The sequence below is a fragment of the Drechmeria coniospora genome, chromosome 01 (assembly GCF_001625195.1).
Source record: "Drechmeria coniospora strain ARSEF 6962 chromosome 01, whole genome shotgun sequence".
In the NCBI taxonomy this organism is placed as follows: domain Eukaryota; kingdom Fungi; phylum Ascomycota; class Sordariomycetes; order Hypocreales; family Ophiocordycipitaceae; genus Drechmeria; species Drechmeria coniospora.
The window spans coordinates 4,286,291-4,303,713 of record NC_054389.1 but is presented as its reverse complement, the minus strand read 5'-3'; the positions used below and the strand labels follow the sequence as shown (position 1 = coordinate 4,303,713).

General features: G+C 56.4%; 3 protein-coding genes across 3 annotated transcripts; all 3 read right to left on the bottom strand.

Annotated features, from left to right (window-relative positions):
- Positions 1 to 2,188: 2,188 nt before the first annotated feature.
- Positions 2,189 to 4,199, bottom strand: DCS_01044 (Malate synthase, glyoxysomal; the record flags this gene model as incomplete). Its single annotated transcript, XM_040798379.1, has 4 exons — positions 2,189 to 2,246; positions 2,330 to 2,560; positions 2,673 to 3,651; positions 3,839 to 4,199. 4 exons carry the CDS (start codon positions 4,197 to 4,199, stop codon positions 2,189 to 2,191), a joined length of 1,629 nt encoding a protein of 542 aa, XP_040659262.1.
- Positions 4,200 to 7,205: 3,006 nt separating this feature from the next.
- Positions 7,206 to 11,035, bottom strand: DCS_01043 (serine/threonine-protein kinase GIN4; the record flags this gene model as incomplete). The annotated part of the gene is made up of 4 exons (XM_040798378.1): positions 7,206 to 7,426; positions 7,481 to 9,549; positions 9,611 to 10,333; positions 10,410 to 11,035. The coding sequence occupies 4 exons, from the start codon at positions 11,033 to 11,035 to the stop codon at positions 7,206 to 7,208; spliced, it is 3,639 nt and encodes a 1,212-aa protein (XP_040659261.1).
- Positions 11,036 to 14,376: 3,341 nt separating this feature from the next.
- Positions 14,377 to 16,823, bottom strand: DCS_01042 (nonsense-mediated mRNA decay protein 1; the record flags this gene model as incomplete). The annotated part of the gene is made up of 2 exons (XM_040798377.1): positions 14,377 to 16,725; positions 16,779 to 16,823. 2 exons carry the CDS (start codon positions 16,821 to 16,823, stop codon positions 14,377 to 14,379), a joined length of 2,394 nt encoding a protein of 797 aa, XP_040659260.1.
- Between the last annotated feature and the right edge of the window lie 600 nt (positions 16,824 to 17,423).

Genomic DNA, 17,423 nt, shown 5'->3' with positions numbered 1-17,423 from the left:
GCTCCGCTCACGACGCAGATCGATTGCTCCGTCATCACACGTGGGGTGGCGCTTGGGTCTTGCGTCCCTAACAATGCGGGCAGGCAAAAGCTGACCAGCAAACGCCGTCAACAGCTGGCCCACTTTTGAACTCGGCAAACAGGGTTTCGATTCCAGCCTGGGAAGTTTCTCGGAGGCAAGCTGAGAGGAGAGGAGAGGCGTAGTCGTGGAAATGGCGACTTGGACGAACGCATGAGCTTGGAAGCACCAAGAAGTTTGCAGCTCTGGCCACTGTCCCTCGAATGGATGGATCGCCTGTTCTTCCAATCGGGCAGGAAGGGGCCAAAACAGGCAGTTATCGTTGCGAGGCCGTGGATCAACACCATTCCGTTGACATGATGAACTAGGTTGACTCGAGATGCAACGGATCACCCTATAAGCAGCAGATCACGCTTCCCCTGCTTCGTGCGCAGGCCACGCTTTCCGAGTCCAGGAATACGAGGGGCCCCGCGGATCGTTATCAGTAGCACCAAAAGCCAAGTTTCGGACGGACAAGGATCGACCTGCTTCGCCTGCAAAGTCTATGCCGTTATTCCAAATGACGAAGCGTCACTCCCTTCCTTCCTGCCTTACCGACATGGTTCTGATGCGTCAAGCGAGAGCTGGAAGCAGCCTGCAGACCACGCAGATGGTCCTCCGCCACGGACAGGCCAACCACCTTCAGCTCTAGGCGAGGACCAACTTCCGCTGCCTCAAAGTCGATGCGGGCCAAGCATTTTGCTGACTGCCTTCCAGCCCAGTGCCAAGGTTCGGCTGGAGGATGCGACGCGAGTATTGGGCGGCAAGCGCTGTAGGAGGCGGGCAAATCACAGCAACAGCAAGCCTGAGACATATTTGTTCGATAACACGCATCTGGACGCTCCGTACGAATGAGATACGAACTACGGAGCCGGAAATACTTGTTGTATACATGCGTACGAAGCAAAGCATGCCACCGAACCCCTGGCGTGCTAACACGCTCCTCCCTACAGCAAGTGTCAGAGCTGGCATGCAGTGACCGGCTTGACAAACAGCTCACCCAATTATCCAACGAGAGCGTGACACGGCGTGCCTGTATAAAACGTACCTTCTCAGAAGAAGCCTGGGGGGCGGCACAGCGAACAGGGTTATCACACTCGGTCCTCGCGAGACGATCGCGGTTGCCTTTAGCCTCCCCCCGGTTTTCTCTCATGCAACCGCCCATCGTTTAGTTTGGACGCCACCGTGTTTGGCGAAGTTCTGGGCATCCAGAATCGGTCATGGACCCTTCTTCTGTTAAGACGTCGTGCCTCGTGGCAGGTTCCAAAGCTTGTCTCTCCGATTGGGGGGCAGTCTAGCAAGCCGTTGGCGAAAGCGGGCTCCTCGAGAGCGCCATGGGCCACGGCCGCCGCCGCATCGTTGCGGGCGTGCGCCAAATTACGGGCGGCTTTTTCCCTGCCACTCTGAATGAAGGATGCGGTGGAGCAGGACATGACGAAGGTGAAGGGGGGGGGGGGGGGGGGGGGGAAGCTGCTAAGATGTCTAGCATGTAGCGGGCCCAGCCAACAGTGCGGCAGAATGGTTGGCGTTCTATGGAAAGGCCAGGCCACCCGATGGTGGCGTCTGTCATTTTTGGAGTCTAATGACGGCACTTTTCATATTATTATCTAAGCAATGCGGTCTGAGCGGAAGAAGCACATTGTCAGACGGGACTATTGAATCTCCGAACAAGACAAGGGACGACGTTCTGGCATTCGGGTAGTGGGTGTGGTGAAGAATTGGTAGTTCATTCCCCACGGACAGGAGTGCGGGATGACATATTGCCGTCGAGCATTCACCCTTCAATGCCGGGGGCGAGCGACGGAAACATGTTTCTGGTTCATATGCATGGGGAAGAAGAGAAGCAAGTTTAAATGAGAGGAAAAAGCAAACAATATACCAACTACACTGGCGAAACTGACAGGAGCTTTTTGCAAACGGTACGGGCAGTGAGGGAGGCAAATACCTCCTGGGACAACACGAGGCGGAAACGAATGCGCTCGAGTCGCCGACACTCCCTCGACGACGGATCGAAGCACCTCCATCCTCGATTGACTGAGAAACATACATTGCCTTTACCGGATGACCGGTAGGCACTTCTCCCGTGGATGAAACCATGACGCAGAGGTAGAAAAGATACCACGCCCCCACGTTACAGCTTCGACGCCGGGCTCGGGGATCCCACCTGCGTGATCTCGTTGTACAGCAAACTATGACGAAGTTAGTTACTGAGCACTTGCACACGCATCACGCGCGCGAACCGGAAGGAACGGAGGGGAGGGGTTGATCTCACGTTGTCAAGAAGTCCGCGTAGTCCTCACCCGTCACCTGGCCGGCAAAGTACTGGGCAGCGAGGTGGAACTTGTTGCCCTTGGGGGCTTTGGCCGACAGGCCATCGGCACACTCCTTGAGGAGCTTCAGGGCGTAGGCCTTGTCGACGCGCTTGCCCTCTGCAGTCGAAACGCCGTGCCTGACCCACTGCCAAAGCTGGCTGCGGGAGACTTCGGCGGTGGCGGCATCCTCCCTACGAGTTGGGCTCCGTTAGCATGCGCGTTGCACCGAGGGGGGTGGACGGGCGTCGGTGGCCGAAGCGCACGTGGAAACGCGATGCCACTGGCGGTTACGCAAGGACCTACATGAGATAGTTGATGGGGACGCAGCCGACGCCGCGGATCCAGGCCTCCATGTAGCCGAGGCCAATGTTGATGTTCTTCTTGATGCCGTCCTCGGTGATGGTGCCGGGAACGTTCATGTTGAGCAGGTCGTTCTGGCCAATCTTGACGTCCTCCCTGCGGACGAAGAGCTGGTTGGGGGTGGGCATGTGCTTGTTGAAGATGTCGGTGGCGATGGCGGCGAGGGCCGGGTGAGCGACCCAGGTGCCGTCGTGGCCGGCGCGGACCTCGCGCAGCTTGTCGGCGCGGACGTTGTCCATGGCCTTGTCGTTGGCGCGCTTGTCGTCCTTGATGGGGATCTGGGCGGCCATGCCGCCCATGGCGTGGACGCCGCGCTTGTGGCAGGTCTGGATGAGCAGCTTGACGTAGGCATCCATGAAAGGCACCGTCATGGTGACGCAGGAACGGTCGGGCAGGACAAAGTTGGGGTTCTGGCGGAACTTCTTGATGGTGCTGAAGATGTAGTCCCAGCGGCCGCAGTTGAGTCCGGAGCTGTGGTCGCGCAACTCGTAGATGATCTCGTCCATCTCGAAGGCGGCGAGGATGGTCTCGATGAGCACGGTGCCGCGGATGGTACCGCGGGGCATGCCGATGTAGTCCTGGGCGAGGTTGAAGACGTCGTTCCACAGCCGGGCCTCGAGGTGGCTCTCCATCTTGGGCAGGTAGAAGTAGGGGCCGAAGCCGCGGCGCTGCGTCTCGAAGGCGTTGTGGAAGAAGTAGAGGCCGAAGTCGAAGAGGCTGCCGGAGATGGGCTCGCCGTCGACGGTGAGGTGCTTCTCGTCTAGGTGCCAACCGCGAGGGCGAACGATGAGCGTTGGCAGCTTGCGGTCAGTGCGCAGCTTGTACTCCTTCTGGCCCTGCTTGAAGTCGACCTGGCGCCGGTTCGCGTCGTAGAGGTTGACCTGGCCGTTGATCATGTTCTCCCACGTCGGGGCGCTCGAGTCTGGCAGTGGGCGCGAACGGGTCAGTCAGCCAGTCCATGCAAGCTGCCACGGGCGACAGGGACGAGGAAGGAGTGGAGAGGAAACACGACGCCAAGGGCAGGAGGAGGTGGAATCTTGCATCGTTGGACATGGAATCTTGCGTCTGGAATCTACATTTCCGATGCTGGGTTCTGGGACGGGACTCACCCTCAAAATCAGCCATGTAGGTGTAGACGTTGGCGTTGAGGGCGTTGATGACCATCTTGCGGTCCGTGGGTCCCGTGATCTCGACGCGGCGGTCGACGAGGCCCGGGGCAGGGACGGCACCCCTCCAGGTGGCATCGTCACGGATGGAGCGCGTCTCGGGCAGGAAGTCGGGCAGCTGGCCGCGATCGATTTCGGCCTGGCGCAGCTTGCGGCGCTCGAGCAGCGTCTTGCGGGTGCCGTTGAAGGAGCGATGCAGCAGGGCGAGGAAGGCGAGGGCCTGGGGTGTGAGGATCTTTCGGTGAGCGTCGTCGACTCTGCCGAGGACTGTGACGCCCTGGAGGATGGACTCGGTGGAGGCCATGGCTGTCTGCTTGACGTATCTCTCGCGAGAGGGGTGAGGGAGAGGTCGATGGCTGTCGTGCGACGAGAGGCGAATGATGGTGGAAAAAAGTTTGAGAGCTGCGGAGGGGCGAAAGCGGAGGAAGAAGGAAGGGGGAAAGAAGAAACGGAGGGTAGGAGGACGGTGGGAAATGTGAGGTCAAGTGCGATGCGATGTGTGCTTGCCGGATCGGGTGGTTGCTAGGTAGCGAGGTCGGCTCGCTTTCACGTGTCAGCCACGACTCAGAGGAAGGTGCAGCATGTACGGAGTAACCTGCGCACCGAGTGCTCCTGCCCCGTACCCGCCGCCTGCGGCTCCGGGTTCGGCCGTAGCAACTAATACCGGGCGGATGACGTACCTGCCAAGACTCGCTATGATGTATCGCAACGGTGGATGAATGCGACTCAACAGGTGTTCGGATTGACGAGATGCAAAACTGAATGCAGGATATTCCGTTCGGTGACCTCGGCGTTGGTGGTGGGGTGGTTGGTGGTGAGAATGAGGAGGAGAAGCAAGTTCAGGCAACTTCGGCCGCTGCCGGCAGCGGCGTCCATATAAGTGAGAAATCCGACCTTGCACATGCACCTACAAGAACACTGACCGTACCTACATACGTGATAAGGGTGTGCCTACCTACAGTATGACTGGTTCGCACGTACGGCACAGACACGGATGGCATCGCGGACACCCGCTGTCCCTACGTCGCATCGCAGCTCCTCGAAAATAAACAGGAATCGAGCCGCCAGCTAGCACTAGGTACGTACTTGCCCCCAATACCTTGCCATGAGCCGGTAGAGCGTCAGCGGCACGCTCACTGGCCACGGCGTCCGGCAGAGAGGTAAGCTGCGTGAAGGTTTCGGCTCTCCTAATGGCTCGCCTCTCGTCCCATCCACGCCTCTCCCTCCCTCCATCTCCCCTTGCCTTTCCTTCAATTCCTTTCCTTCCATCCTTTTTCACGCCTCGTCGGCACCCATCGGTCTTGCTCGGGCGGACGGAGGAACGACGGGTGGGGCGGCTGCATTCCTCCGACCTCGTTGACGTATGGGGCCCCGTCATCCGAGGACTGCGGGGTATTTGGTGGTACCTGTGCTAGTGCGTGCCTGCACGTTCTGTGCATGTACGGAGTACGGAGTACATAATATACAGTATTGTTGTAATTATTACATGTTCGTACATGCTTGTACTCCGTACCCCTACTGCACAGCACTCTTGCTTCAGTACGGAGTGCTGGGCATGTACTTGCGGAGTAATACAAGTAGGAATTTCCAGCAAATGCGTGTCGGTGAATATTACTGTACTCCGTACAGCATCCGTACGGAGTACAGTACGGAGAAATGCGACTTGTAGATACCTAGGTGTATACGAGTACAAGTAGTTCGTGCCCATATGTTCAGCGTGCGTACTGTAACCAATGCACTTGCAGGTACTTAGGTGCCTGTCTACTCCGTACTGGTACGGAGCTCAAAGGCGCCTGGTGACCACAGGTTCCTACAGTGCTAGGTAGTAAGCAGAGCAAGGCCAGCAACCACTCCGAAACTGCATGCATGCTACTGTACATGCGCTACTGTACATTCACAGCAGCTTGGGACGGCAGGTTTCCCGTCCATACCAGGACATTGCCTCGTCGGCACCCGTCTCCGTACATCTTCAACAATGTCCTCGTTATCGCCACGCACGACTTTCTATATCCACCTTGTTGTTTCTCCTACATCAAAGTACATCTCGTCCGCTGCATTGCAAGCAGAGCCGATGACTGGCCAAGATACTTAGGTGAGTGTTACGTGATGTGTCGTTGAAGCCGCCATTGAATTTGCGGAGAGACCAAGCCCGCAGATTCTCAGCAACGGCAGGCTAACAAAGCCTGGAACATGCCGCCCGTCCCGTCCAAGAGCCCAGCCGCAACCTGAGATATCCGCTCCTGCAGGCTAGGTTTCCATTCGTCTCGCGGCAGGGAGCGACCGCACTCTATACCATAATACTGCTGTTTATACTACGAATACACCAAGCTACATGGACACCTTTTTGCAAGCAAAAGGCGAGCCGTGTGCTGTAGTGTTACGGCACCCCCATCCACTGTATGTGGCCTCTTCCGTCTCGCAAGCTCCGTACTCCGTACATGCGTTATCATTGTGCAGCGGCCCTGGTCGATGCACCGGCTGCAAGAGCCCAAAATGAAACCTTTGTCCTCTCCCCGACTTTCCTCGTCCTTCGCTTCCAAAATGGGGACGGGAATAATGTGACGGGAATAAGTTCAACGTCATGTACCACAAAGACTCCTTTTATCGCCCCCATGGCACGCGGCTGATCTGACGGAAAGCTCTCGCGACCAAACGCATGGTGCTACCGTCTTATTTATTTTTTTCATCTCTCCCAGCTTTCCGAGCCTTCATTTCGAGTGACAAAGTAATACACTTTGAGTTCCTTCGACCCGTGCCAGTACTTACAAATCTCCCGCGGAACTCCGCTGTGTCCTTCATCGACGGCATCTACCAGCTCGTGTGATCCTGGGCCACTCAAGCACTCGAGCCAAACAAGCCCCCATCGTACTCGTTGCGCCGAAATCCAACATCCAGCATCCACTAGCGTTCAGCATCCAACGTCCAAGTGAAAAGTCCGAGTCCAAAGTCCACCCGCCCGTTCCTGATGTGCCATGTCGTGCATCGAATCAAACAACACGGGCCAGGAAACAACCAGCCGCTTCCATGTATCCATGATCCAACCTTGGTCCAACACCTCACACGCGAAGCAAAAATTCTCTCGTCACCCCGTCCACTTCGTTCGACGATAGTACCCAGCACCCCCTTCATCAAACCGTTGTTTCAAATACCGCTGGAGTCGAGCCCTGCGAGGCTCGCATGCTCGCGACAGCCTGCTCCAGCTCCGACCCGTTTCGATCGCCTCGCTGCCGGACCATCGTTGCTTCTAAAACAGCTCCATACCAAAGACGGGGCCCGAGCGCCGGTAGTTCGTTCCTTGTTGTAACAGACACTACGCGTTGAGCGTCTTGATCATCATCTTCTGCTTGTTCTTGTCCGTGACGACCAGCTGTCGGCTCTCGAACATGCTTCGCATCGTCTCGATGACGCGCTGAAAGCTGCTTGCCGCCCCGCGCTCCTGCGTGAATCGGACGATGCTCATCTGCTGCCGCTTTCCATGCTCAATCACCGTCATCACCTCGGCCGCGAATTCCACTTCTTTGAGGTTCAAATCTGCGAGCCTGTTAGCGAGTCGTCAGCGCCGTCGTGCCGCGTCTTGCCACCTACAGTTCTTAGCTGCGAGCCGTGCAAAGATGATGTTGCGATCCTTGTCCACCTGGATCCCCTTGATTCCGTACCGTCGCCACTCGCGCAAGAGAATCGTCACCTCCTGTCGAGCTCGCTTGCGCGAGAGGGTCATGCAAATGTAACTCGTCGCCGGCTTCACCCGAAACAGCCTCGTGAGCCAGTTCTGCTTGACTTCTATATTCCGCATGCTGCCGGAGCCCGACTCGCGCACGGCAGACAACCTCTTCGAGTCTCGTGTCGTCGTCTTGGCCACCTGGTCCTCGGTGCCGCGCGCGGATGCAGCCTCGCGCAGCACCTGATTCCGCAGCACAGCAACCCCATTGTCCGCTTCGCCGTCGGCGTTCATCTTCGAGTCTCTAGCTCTGCTGCTCTTCCAGAATGGAAATGTAAATGACTTTTTCGGGACCGCTTCGGCAGCGGGGAGATCCTCATCAGCGTTGTGCACCGACGTCACGCTGCCGCTGGCCTTCTTCTCCATCACCGGATCCTGCTCGGCTTTTGACGAACGCTTGAACCAAGATTTCTTCTTCTTGGCTACCGTGTTGGCGTCCTGCGTCGAACCATCGGCCGCAGCATCATCGCACTCCCCCGCATTGTATGCGAGCTGTCGATGCAGCTTGCGTCCGAGATCCTCCGTCGCCGACTTCTTTCGCACGTCCGCTTGCTGCGACACCTTGGTGGGACTGGTCGCTCCCGGAGAATGAACAACTCGAATCGTATTCTCGGCATTGCCCAGATAGTCGACACCGTCGTGTGCCGCACTGTCCCTGCCCACCTGACCGTGGGGCGGAGCGGAGACGACGCGAGCGCCGTCGGGGTCCGCGCCGGCATTTTCATTAATTGAGGGAAGGGTCGATAACTTCCTGTTCGTCTGGTTAAAAAGCGGTGCGGAGACGATCCGGCGGTCCGAGTGATTCGGAAGCAAGACAGGAAGAGCAAGCCTCGTAGGCGTATCCTCGGCAAGCGTCTCGGCATTCTCGTCATCCTCGTCGCCCGATGCCATCTGGGAGTCGACACCGTCCTGACTTGTACCCAGTGCGTTCTTCGAGCCTTCTTCTGCGGGCAGGGGTGGCAGCGGTCGTGTATTCCACGTGCTGCTGCTCGACGTGTCCGTCGTCGGCGTCGCAATAGATGGGCTGTCGAGAGCTAGCGAGAAGGGCGTTGATGCGCGACCCTTCTTTTCGGCATCCGTCCAGGAGCCGCCGACGGACTCGGTGTCGATGAGAGAGCTTCGGAATGCCTCGTCGCAATCCTTGGCGCAGTTGTTGCTAAAATGGCGGAGCTCATCGTTGAAAATCATCGACGCGCCGTCCTTCTCGGCTATTCGAAGGACGGGCGCTCCCTTGGCTTTGGGATACGTTCCATCCGCCAACTTGGGCATCTCCGGCGAGCGCGAGCGCGTGGGCGCATCACGGCGATACGAGCCGTCGGACGCCGCACCGGAGGGTACACCCGTACGACGACGAGAGGAGGACCCCTGCGAGGGGTCGACCGAACTCGACCGCGTTCGAATGTGTGAAAAGTCGACGCCTCGCTTTCGGCGCAGGTTAGTGCCGGCAGCGTGCGAGGCTCCCTGCCTGCTGCCACGGAGAGAGACGAGGGAGCCCCTCGATGGCTGTCGAGCCATGCCGGAGGGAGTCTTGGTCGAGTTTGATCGGGCACGCCGAGCGTTGGAGCCGCTGCGAGCCCTCGCTTGCTGGGCAACGTTCGCCGCCGCCTGCACATCCCGGTGGATGACAATCTTTGCATGGCTAGCTTCCGGGTTGCTATTCTGGAGGATGCGGCTTCCTCTGTACGGATCGTAGCTCTTGTCCGTCTCCGCCTCGGTCTCGGCCGCGTTGGAGATGACGGTGAAACGCGAAACGGATCGGCCGTGGCCGTTGGCCCGAGGTTGGGCAAACTGGCACGTCGACACTCGCTTCTTCCAAATTGTGGGCTTCAGGTGATGGTAGTCGCTCATGGAGTGGGCCAGCTCCGGCTTGAAGTCTTCGAGCTGCTTGTTCCGATAGTTATGAAGCAGCCAGTAAAAGGCCTTCTGATCATTGGACCTGGGCATCTTCTCGTCAGTGTCGCCACAGCATGGCTGGATCCAAAGGCTACTCTACTCACTCGTCGCAGGACAGCTTCAAAGCCAGATCTTGCTCGCTGAACATGTGCCACATGGACCGCAGCTGGCGAAGCAGCTGAGGGTCAATCTCATGGCGCGGCACGGGGCTATACTGAAAACCCTTGCGCGTGTCCGGCAGTTGACCGCTACTGTCGCCGAAATCGTCGAGATAGCTGTACTTTTGGACGACGGGGTGACGCCAGATATCTTTCAAGGCAATACGACGCTCCGGGTTCACCTGGAGCATACGTCGGATGAGGTCTTCGGCTTCGGGGCTGAGATATCTCGGCATCTCGTAGTGGCCCTTCTTGGTCTTGGCCATCATGACGCGTAGGTCGGGATCGTCAAACGGCAGGGTGGCGGAAAGCATCGCGTACAAAATGACGCCGAGGCTCCATATGTCGGCACGGTCGCCACGATACTGCCTGTTCTTGAGGAGCTCCGGGGCGGCATAGTGTGGGCTTCCACAGGCGGTCGCGAGCTGGTGCGTGTCGGTCTGGTGAAGGGCGGCCATGCCGAAGTCGGCAATTTTGATCTGAAGATCGGCCGTGATGAGAATGTTTTCCGGCTTCAGGTCGCGGTGGCACACGTTGAAAGAATGGCAGTAGGCAATGGCGCTGATCATCTGGCGAAAAAAGAAAATGGCCACCTCCTCGGACAATCGTCCCTTGCTGTTGATAAAGGTGAACAGATCACCCTGGTCGATGAATTCGAGAATCAGGTATCTGGAACAGGCCTGTCAGCGGGACCAAGGTTGGGGACAACGACAGGCCAGAGCGTGCTGCGCAAGGCGGAACTTACACTTCGGATCGATTTTCCCAGATATCATACAGCTTCATGATATTGGGATGCTCAATGAGCTTGAGAATGGCCACCTCGCGCTCGATGGCCATGGGGACGCGCATCTCGCCGTTGACTTCGGGCAGGCTGCTGTCCCACTTGCTGAGGGCGGCCAAGCTGCTATCTTGCACCAGATAGGCCATCCGTCTGTTGACGATCTTGACGGCGGCCAGCTGGTTGGTGCCGCTGTGACGGCACAGGCGGACGCGAGCGGAGGAACCCTTGCCAAGCGTGCGGCCCAACTGCCAGGGACCGATGTGTGTCTTGTAATTCTTCTTGCTGCGGCTGCTCGACGTGGACGCGTATGAAGCCTGGGACAGTCGCTTGTCGTCCTCGACAGGCCTTGGCGGGCTCAGCACCGCCGATAGTCTTGCGTTGTTGTCAACATGATGAGGGCGTCCCTCGGCCGGCTTGGAAGAGGCATGGCGAGGGTGAGGGGGGTGAGGGTGAGCATGGGGGTGAGAGCCCTCGACTTGGTCGTGCCGACGCTTGCTCTGATGCTGCTCGGCAGACGGGTAGGGGGAGTTCATGCGGTTTGTCGTCTCGGCCAAGGGATGACGAGGTTTGGCGCCGACGATATCCGCCATGATGAGCTTGCCTCGACGATGCCAAGATTAGCACATACTACTCGAGGGAGCTATGTGCAAACAAAAGACGAGTTGGCGCGATGTCGCTGAAGGAGAGTATTGGAGAAGGCGAAGGAAGGCCTCAGAGGCCTGCAAGAATGTTGATGAGCGAGCGTAGTGGCGAGACGAAGCAATGATGCGGACGGAGCAGTGATGGAAGAAAAAAGAAGAAGAAGAAGAAGAAGAAAGAGAGGCTGAAATTCGTCGAGGGCGATGCGAGACTCAAGAGAAAGATGCAGGCAAAAGAGGAAGAATTCGACGGAAGAAGGGGTTGGAGGCTGGGATGGGATGCCAAAGAATCGCGCGCGCCTTGGATGGCCTTGGTTGCAGCGAGAAGGACGAATTGGCCAGAAGAGAGAACGCGGGTGGGATGGGCGGCTCGCAGAGGGTGCCTTGTCAAGCGAGCGTGGGGGTTCGTGCTGTCCTGGCCGCGGCCAAGACAGCTTGGGCAGGACGAAGGCCTGGAATGCAATGTTTACTCTCTTCAGCGGCCGTCCGCGTTTTTTGTGCGGCTGGCTCAAGGGAGGGGGGTCGGAGGAGCGCTCACTGGAACTGACCACTGGCATCGACCCAGGCTGGCTGGTCCTGGAGGTAATTACTGGCAGTGCAAAGCGCACTACTTATTTCACCTGCCAGCATTCTAGAACATAATAGCAGTCGGCAATCATTGAGGTACCTTGGTAGTGGGTATTACAGGTACCGACCGTTCTACCATTTCCGTCTACGGTGTATTCGTGCCCAAACACTTGCGTCAAGCACCGGTAATTATTGCCAGCGCCGGGCAAGCCAGCAGTAAGTCAGTAGCACCACTGAGCACCAGGTGGTATCGGAACAGTGACGGACGACTACTATTTGTACTTTGTACTACGTACTAAGGAGTTGCACGCGGGAGAGTATTGCTGCTATTAGTGCTAGTACCTACCTGTGCATGCATGTACCTACTACGAAATGCCTGCCTGCGGGGGAGGTTCGCCGTTGAGTACCAGGACTAGTGAGGCATTAGGTAGTGCCTAGGTAGTGCACCAAGTAATGAATGGGGTGCCGTGCTCGTCATAAAAACCCCAAGGTTCAAACAGGAACGGGTACTAAAATATGGTACATAGGTTGGTAGGTGCTCGCATCGCGCGCCACCGAGGACAGCCAGCCGTATGATCCATCTGTGCATGAGGGCGCATTCCAGTTGCTGGGGCAGCGATGCAAAGTCGGACGGAATTCGGAGCCAAAAGCATCAGGCGCCACCCGTCACAAGTTGTGCGACTACAATGTGCAAGTACTTACTGTAGCGTCGAGTGCATGTATGGGGAACTGCAGAATTAAACAACGAGGTCACTAGTGCGCCGGCCCGATGGCCAGTAAGGGTCCCATGTCGTCGTGGGCGGGCAAGCTGGCACCGCGCGGTCTGCGGGACGCGGCCGACGACCAAATCTGCGCAGGCATCGCAGTGGGCCGCCATTCGATGGACCGTCATTCGATTCCCAGAGACGCCGTTGCCGCTGCCATTGCTCCAGTCGAGTCCAGGGATCGGCAGCGAAGGGAGGCCATCTTCTTTTCGTCGAGGATCGAGATCGGTTCGTTGGACAGGAAGGAATCGGTATCGGGCCTCGGTGCGGTACATGCTCGTGGTGGGACATGTCTCGAGGCTTCGAGATCCTCCACGGCGCGTCACCTACGGGACAGGCACGAGATGAGCAGCTTTGCGCGTGACGGGAGCCGACGGTCGGCAAAATCGTTGCTCACCTGCGTCTGGAATTCAAGGGGCATCGAGGGATGTCGTTGGTTCTACGGAGTACTAGCTTAAGGGATGTATATCGCATGACTAAGCCATTGTGCATGCATTCCTTGGTCCTTGAGGAACGGCAGCTCGGCTGTGTGGATACCCTTGGATCCGTTTTGGAGCATTTGCATCCAACTCATGCCGAGCGGCGGAGTCGGACGAGAAAGTGTCTGAGACTCACTCGACCAATCGTAGGTAGGACTCAAACATCTGAACGAAGTGAATGAGAGCCGTACAAGTACGGAGTACGTAAGTAGGTGTATTACTTGTGCTTGCACCTAAGTACTGTACACCTACATGTGCAGGGACACCTAAGTAGATGCGGAACAAGTACCTACCTATGCATGTACAACCCCGGACAGTTTTACAGTGTACGGGCGCTCTCCTTCAATGCCTTACCCGGCCACTAACAACACCCATGCCTCTCTTGTACATGTACTGTACTTGTGAGCACTCCTTACCGAGGTCCATGTACCTACTAGGTACTTGTACGCTGAGAAGCCATCGAGGATGCCGTGACAGATACAGTGGGGTTGCAGCACGACGGGAAGATGCCTGCTCGGGCCAAACCAAAATAGGTTAGGAGGAGCGTTGGCGCGCACGAGTCCCTGAGTGGCCAACGTACTTCAGTTAAGTATGGACGCTTGTGCTTGCTTGCCCATTACAGGTACTTACTTACTCCATAATTACAGTACTGACTGCACTTAGTAATTACAGTGCAAGCTCCTTCGTGCGTCTGTGGCGACCCAGGTTTATACAGGAGGAAGTCGATGGCACCTTTATTTACGGAGTATATTGCACTTGTATGTTTCTGGCTTCGCAGCACCAGATCGGAGACTCCCGCAATTGCCCCCAGCGGCAAGCTTTGCGATACTGCAGCAAGCAGACCGAAGGGGTTCGTTCCTGCGCGGCGCTCCGACCCCCCGAATCCTCAAAGTAGGCTCTCGACTTAGGCTCCAACGACCAATGCAAGGACGGGCAACCAACTGCCTACGCCATTGCTGATGGCTGCGATCCTGATAGGGGACCAGTTCTCCGCCAGCTATTTCCCAGGAGAACGCTGAATTTTCTGAAGCCATCATCACACAGCATCTTGTATCGATATTCGTCGTTGCGTGCGTCTCAGTCTCAACTGACGTTCACTTGCAAGTCTCCCCACGGCATTCGACCATACTCCTCCAACACTCCGTTCACCCTCAACCGTATCGTCATTCTATCTGTAATGCTTTCTCGTACATATCTTGTACATGTACATCCGCCGGCAAACAGAACGCAAGCAATCCCCGAGTTATCACGCTATGCTCCTGCACCGCTCATTTCACTGTCATCTCTTCCAGTGGGCTCGATCACCTATTGCTCCGTCCTCCAAACGACCTCCTGTTGCGAGAGGCATAGGCTCGTCGGTATGACTTTCTGTGATGGTACCCTTTGCTCATCCGGCGTCTCTACAACATGAATTCAACCACGAACTAACTGCCTGCGACATCCCATCCATCGCTTCGCCATCCTCAGCCCCGACCAACCGTCGTCATATCGAAATGAACCTCCGATTCTTAACTGCATCGTCCAAAATTTGGGAGAGATACATTGTCTTGACCCGAATCGGACCTCGCACGTACTTCATCGTCATTCTTTGGTGCAGGACGATGATTTCTGCCTGCCTCGCTCGCGTGATGGCTACGTTTAGTCGCTGCGGGTCTTCCATGAAGCCAGGCTTCGTCGTGCGCACCATGTCGAGGAAGACAACATCGGCTTGGTTGCCTTGGGCCCTGTCCACTGTCAAAACTTCAACCCGGTCCTGCCACTCAGCTGGCCACGTCTCAACCTCCGATTTGTACTGGCGTACGGCGGCGCTATAGGGTGCTTCTATCATCATCGTTCCAGCCGATCCTGTCGTGCTTCTAAAATTTTCGTCTCGAAGCAGCCTCTGCGCCTGTTCTAGCAACCACTTGTGGTGCGCAGGGTTCCAGAAGCTGCTGTGAAGACCCCTTTCCTTGCTGGCATGGAGCCGCACGACGACGCGGTTGTCATCCAGTTCACCCACGCCCCCCATCCTGTCCAGTGATTGCAAGTACCCCTGGAGATGACGTGTGCTCGCCGGGAAGCGCGATGCCTCGTCGTACCCCGATATCATCTGTTCGCCGTAAAACATCCTGGACGGGAGACGTTCAAGGTTTCCAAAGGCCCTCTTATTCACAAGTAGCCTGCAGTTCAGAGCACCTGCTGCGCTAGCCCGAGCCATGGTGCTGAGTCGCAGTTGTTCGGAATAAGGATTGAATTTGCTTCCTACGCATTGCGCACGTTGTCTTGGCATGCTCTTGACGAAAGGCCGTGTTTGCTTCACATCCCCGGTAAAAATCCACAAGAGAGGGTTGTAGTAGGCGATCGCGATGAGTGTTGTGAGCTCCCGCGCATGCGGCGCCTCATCCATGAAGATGAGCTTTGGATGGAAGAATTTATTGAGCCCTCCGTACGATGCTGCCGGTGTCGTCGCAATGAAGTCAGCTTGTGACAAGACGTCCCGGTAGAGGCTCGAAACCTGGCCGCAAAGGACTCTCCAGTCTGCTGTGCTGAAGGCATCGCCTTCGTCGACTCTCCTGAGCAGCCTCTCGAGGTGCTCGAAGCGCCCGGCCTTTTGCTTTTCGTAATGTTCCCAGGCTGCTTCATCGAGTGTAGGGGCAGTGTCCTGATCTCTGCTCGATGGACAATACGTAGCAAGGCAAGCGGTCGTCATGAACTTTTTCGTGAAATCGAGTTCGTCGTTCTCCTCATCCTGTTTGGAGTGGCTCTCGTTGAGTTTTTCGCTGTGTCGCATTTCATACGGCCAGCTATGCATCCGGATAATCTTCAATGAAAGCCCTGACTCTCTGCACAGCCTCTGATATCGATTGGCGGCATCGTCGACGGTTTTGTTGATGTCGACAAGAAATAGAATTGGGGCCGGCCTTTTGCATCTTGGCGCTTTCTTGGACTGAATGAGAGCGGAGAGGATCATGTTCCACTCTGTCTTTCCCGCTCCGGGACAGCCGTTGACGAAATAGAGGCCATTCTTCACTTCCTTGAGACCTTCCAGCGCTGCTCGATGGTGCCCATCGAGGGATTTGAACTTGGCAACGAGGACCTTGGGTGTGCCATGGATTACATATGAAGGGTTCTTGAGATGAGGAAACTCTCTAAATAGGTCAATCCAATGGGGCCAGCGGCAGGAGTTAAAGTCCAAGATCATTTCAAAGGCTCGAAGGGAGGCATCAGCCGGCCTCTGCTCATCCAGGCGATGCTCTGCAACGAGATGATACAGGGCGGCAAGCTCGGCTTCAAACGTCAGCTGGCAGGTATCCCAACGAATATTGATCACCTGACACCCTCTCTCCCGTATTGCGATCGACCTGATTTCCTCCATGGACGAAACTGTTTGAAAGTGGGCCATGAGGTCAAGTTCCATGTTTTGTCCGTCCTTATTCTTCCACGAACGAGGCACTTCAACCTTGAAAGCAGCGCATTCCTTGACATATGGGTCAAGAAGTCCCTCAATATTTTCGAACGGATTTGTGATGCGTGCGGCTGGAAGGTGGACCAAAGAGAATATTCCTGCATCCCGCTGGATTGTGGACATCATGTCGACGGCGAAGCGATCCGTCACAGACGGAAAGATGACGTTTCCGTTCCCTTCTGGCAATCTGACCAGAAATAACCATGAAGTGCTGAATGAGTTCTTTAAGCCCGGTATTGGGCTTACTGGCCACGCTTCGAATGGATGCTTCAGAGCATTGAGCGCTTTAATCGCTTCGTCTTCATTGTGCATCTCAATCCGTGTTGCTTGTTCATGGCGCCAGGCAAACTCGTCTTTATCGGGGAAAACAATTAAAGGAGTCACAGTCTGAAAGCAGAGGGCATTAGTGAAGGGTAAAGTAGGCGGGGGAATTTCGTTACCTGATCGGGCAGAGTTCGTATCCTAACCCCCGACCCGGCTTCCATGTTGCCTGATTTCTAGGGGGGGGGGGGGGGGTTGCTGAAGTTGCGGCTGCAATACACTGTGTGCTTTCTAGAGCGTTCGGAGTGAATGTTGGTCGGTCGCGGACACGCGGGTACTGCGATGAGGGGGTAGGTGTCAAGTATAGGCGTCGGCAGAAGGCCAGCAGATCTGGGCGGTGGTAGAAGTTGACAAGAGAACGCTACACTGCCCTTTCAGGCTGCAAATTGTATTTGCAGCAGACGAGGTGATGAAGAAACCATGTTGGAAGGAGGAAGGTGTGGCACTTTTGTGACCGAACATATCGGGCAGTTGCTGCCTCGGCGCCTGCAAATTACCTGATGGACAACTCGAGAATAAAACATGCAAATAATCGTGTTCTTATTCTACTTGGAGCCATAATTACCTGGTTTGGGAAATGACAGGTATAACGCGCCAAGTTTTCGAGATTCGGCTGCGTTGTAGACTGCTGCTCGATGTACCACACGAAATATCCAGCACCAAGGCGCACACCAGGATATGCGTACACCTCCAGTTTATAAGACGATATCCCTGGACTCTGGTATCCGATCCTACATACCAATGGGGGATAAACTCACTGGTAA